General features: G+C 44.7%; 1 protein-coding gene across 1 annotated transcript in view; it reads left to right on the top strand.

The window, feature by feature from the left end:
* LOC134441713 (sorbin and SH3 domain-containing protein 1) overlaps positions 1–2,500 on the top strand; it is a 127,190-nt gene that overhangs the window by 67,971 nt on the left and 56,719 nt on the right. Inside the window, exon 14 of the mRNA XM_063192103.1 lies at positions 2,114–2,200. Within this exon, the coding sequence (XP_063048173.1) occupies positions 2,114–2,200 (87 nt within the window). The remainder of the gene's footprint in view (positions 1–2,113; positions 2,201–2,500) is intronic.

The following is a 2,500-nucleotide window of genomic DNA, read 5'->3' as shown; positions in this document are numbered from 1 at the left end:
GGAAAAAAAAGAATCGCGAGAGAGCTCCTGGTTTCAGGCAATGGTTACTGGATGACATAATGCCGTAATCACTGTTTGCCCGTGACTCAATTATGCCACGCATTGAGGGATTACACGTCCGCTTTTGGACACCTCCCAGCTCTAGTGGAGAGGCAGAGGCAGACGTAGTAGAGGCACGGGCACACGTGCAAGCAGACGTAGAGGCTCTATTTAGAAACCAATCAGGCCAAAACCGGCCCTTTGAGCCTCCATTTTTGGATGGCTCCCAGCTGTAGTGGAGAGAGAGGGGCACACGTAGAGGCACAGAGGCAAGAACACGTACAAGCACAGGCACAGTGGGGTCTATGAGGCAGGGGCAAAGACTCTGGCTCAATAGATTCTATAGCTCTCTCGGCCTCTGTGTTATTTTTTCTGAGGCAGAGGCAGAACTTGCCCCGATGCCCTGTTTAGAAACTGATCGGGTCAAGACCGGCCTTCGTGGGGACTCCGAGGCAGGGGAAAAGACTACATAGCTCTCTCGGCCTCTGTGTTATTTTTTCAGAGGCAGAGGCAATAATTGCCCTGATGCCCTGTTTAGAAACTGATGGGGTCAAGACCGGCCTCTCTTGTGCCTCTTGCGTCTCGTTCTGTCTAATTACCGGGGATGGAGCCCAGTGGATCAGCCCTGAGCCCCTAAAGTCTTTTTTCCCCTTTTTTTTCTCCAGTTTTTCAGTAGCTGCCCTGCCAAGTATTTTCATGGCTTTCTTTCCCCTGTTATTTTTTAGCCATTTTGCGACCTCTTTGATATCCTAAAATAAATCATTACGCTGTGAAAAGAAAGTGTCATTAGAGTTACAACCACACAGGCCTGAGGGTAAAAAGCATTTGGTGAAGAATCCATTTAAAGTACCCAATTGATCCATTGTCCCATATTCTCTAAAAAGAAAATCAGCACACACTCGTCTTAACAAAAAAGGACGGAGTCAGTGACACTTTCTATTTGCAGTCCAGTTACATCACTTTATAACCAAACATTTAGCCATTGTACTGCCATTTTGTAATGATTAACACACTAAAAGTCCATCGTAGTTGCCAAGTTTCATGTGCATGTGCAGATGTTGTGCTTATGGCGTAATCGAAAGAGACAGAAAGAACGAGGAAGAGAGAGACAGAGAGATGGAAACACAGAGAGAGAAACCGGGAGAGAGAGAGAGAGAAAGAGAAAGACAGAGTGGGTAACGAGCCAGAATCTGACACAAGCCAGACACGCCCAGTTATGAGGTCACGCTGGAAACAGTAATCTAGTTTCCCCGTTTGTTTCCTGTTTCCAGCCTCCACCACCATTGCATCTACACTGTACATATTAAAGGTTCCTTGAACAACCTTCAGTTGCCATTATTGAGGAACCCCTTAAAGTTCTCTTCGGAACCTAAACGTTCTCTGGGGAACCTAAATGTGACCAATTGTTTGTGCAAAAGTTCAGAGATCCATGCACATCTTCTAGGTGCAGGTAAACGCAGGAGGAGTAATCAATACTTCAAAAAGAAAGACGTTTTCTGCACACTTCTTTGACTTTTCTCTTTTATTCAGATTGTTGTTTGTTTATTGGTATTCTTGAAGGTTTGTCAGAGAACCCAAGAACCAGGGCTTTGAGAACTAGTTAAAGACAAGAAAACAGGGAACTTTTTCTACTTTACATGGAGCAGAAACGGAACCATAAACTTTATTATTGAAAATCCTTTTCTTGTAACTTCCTTGTAAAAAGTTATTGTGAAGGTTAAGGTTTAGATTAATGTTAAGGTTTCTCAAATAACTTTTAGGTTCCCCTGATGATCCAACTGAGGGTTCCTTGAGGAACATTTTCACAGTGTATGTGCACGTGTGTCTCGTCTACTCTTCTCTGTCCCAGAGATCATGATGTGAGAAATATTACATCCCCAAATATTTCAACCAAGAACCCCACCTGTAAAGCCATGTCATCATAGATTTCTCATGTTAATGTTGTCCTGTGTGTTGTTGGATCTTCACATTCTCAACTCTGCTGTTGTGCTGAACCGTCTTCTCTCTTCTTTGTCCTCCTCCTCCTTGTTGCCATGTCCTCCTCCCCCTCTCCCCCCTCCTCTCGTACACTCAGGACATACCTGTAAGCCCGGATGATGTAGATTTAGAGAATGAGCCTTGGTATAGATTCTTTTCAGAGATGGAGTTTGGAAAAAGAGCGGTAAGTCTTGTCGCTCATTGTGGTGTCACCCACCGGTGAACGTGTCTGTGAAAATAAACAAATAAACAAAAGAATGAAAAAAATATGCATGTGCCATAACACATCCCTCCCTCTGTCTGTGGCCTAAACCCAATAAAAACATAAACACGTTTTATGTTTGTCTCAGCGTGATCCCATCCCACCCCTCTTCTCGTTCATGTCACCCCTCATCTCATCTCATCCGCCATCCACCCCATCCACCCACCCCCCTCCACCTTGAAACCTCACTCCCTGCTTCAGCCCATTCAGTCTGGTGGTAAT

The sequence above is a fragment of the Engraulis encrasicolus genome, chromosome 24, assembly GCF_034702125.1.
Source record: "Engraulis encrasicolus isolate BLACKSEA-1 chromosome 24, IST_EnEncr_1.0, whole genome shotgun sequence".
Classification (NCBI taxonomy): Eukaryota; Metazoa; Chordata; class Actinopteri; order Clupeiformes; family Engraulidae; genus Engraulis; species Engraulis encrasicolus.
The sequence above is the reverse complement of the archived record's forward strand: the minus strand, read 5'-3'. Positions and strand labels throughout refer to the sequence as shown.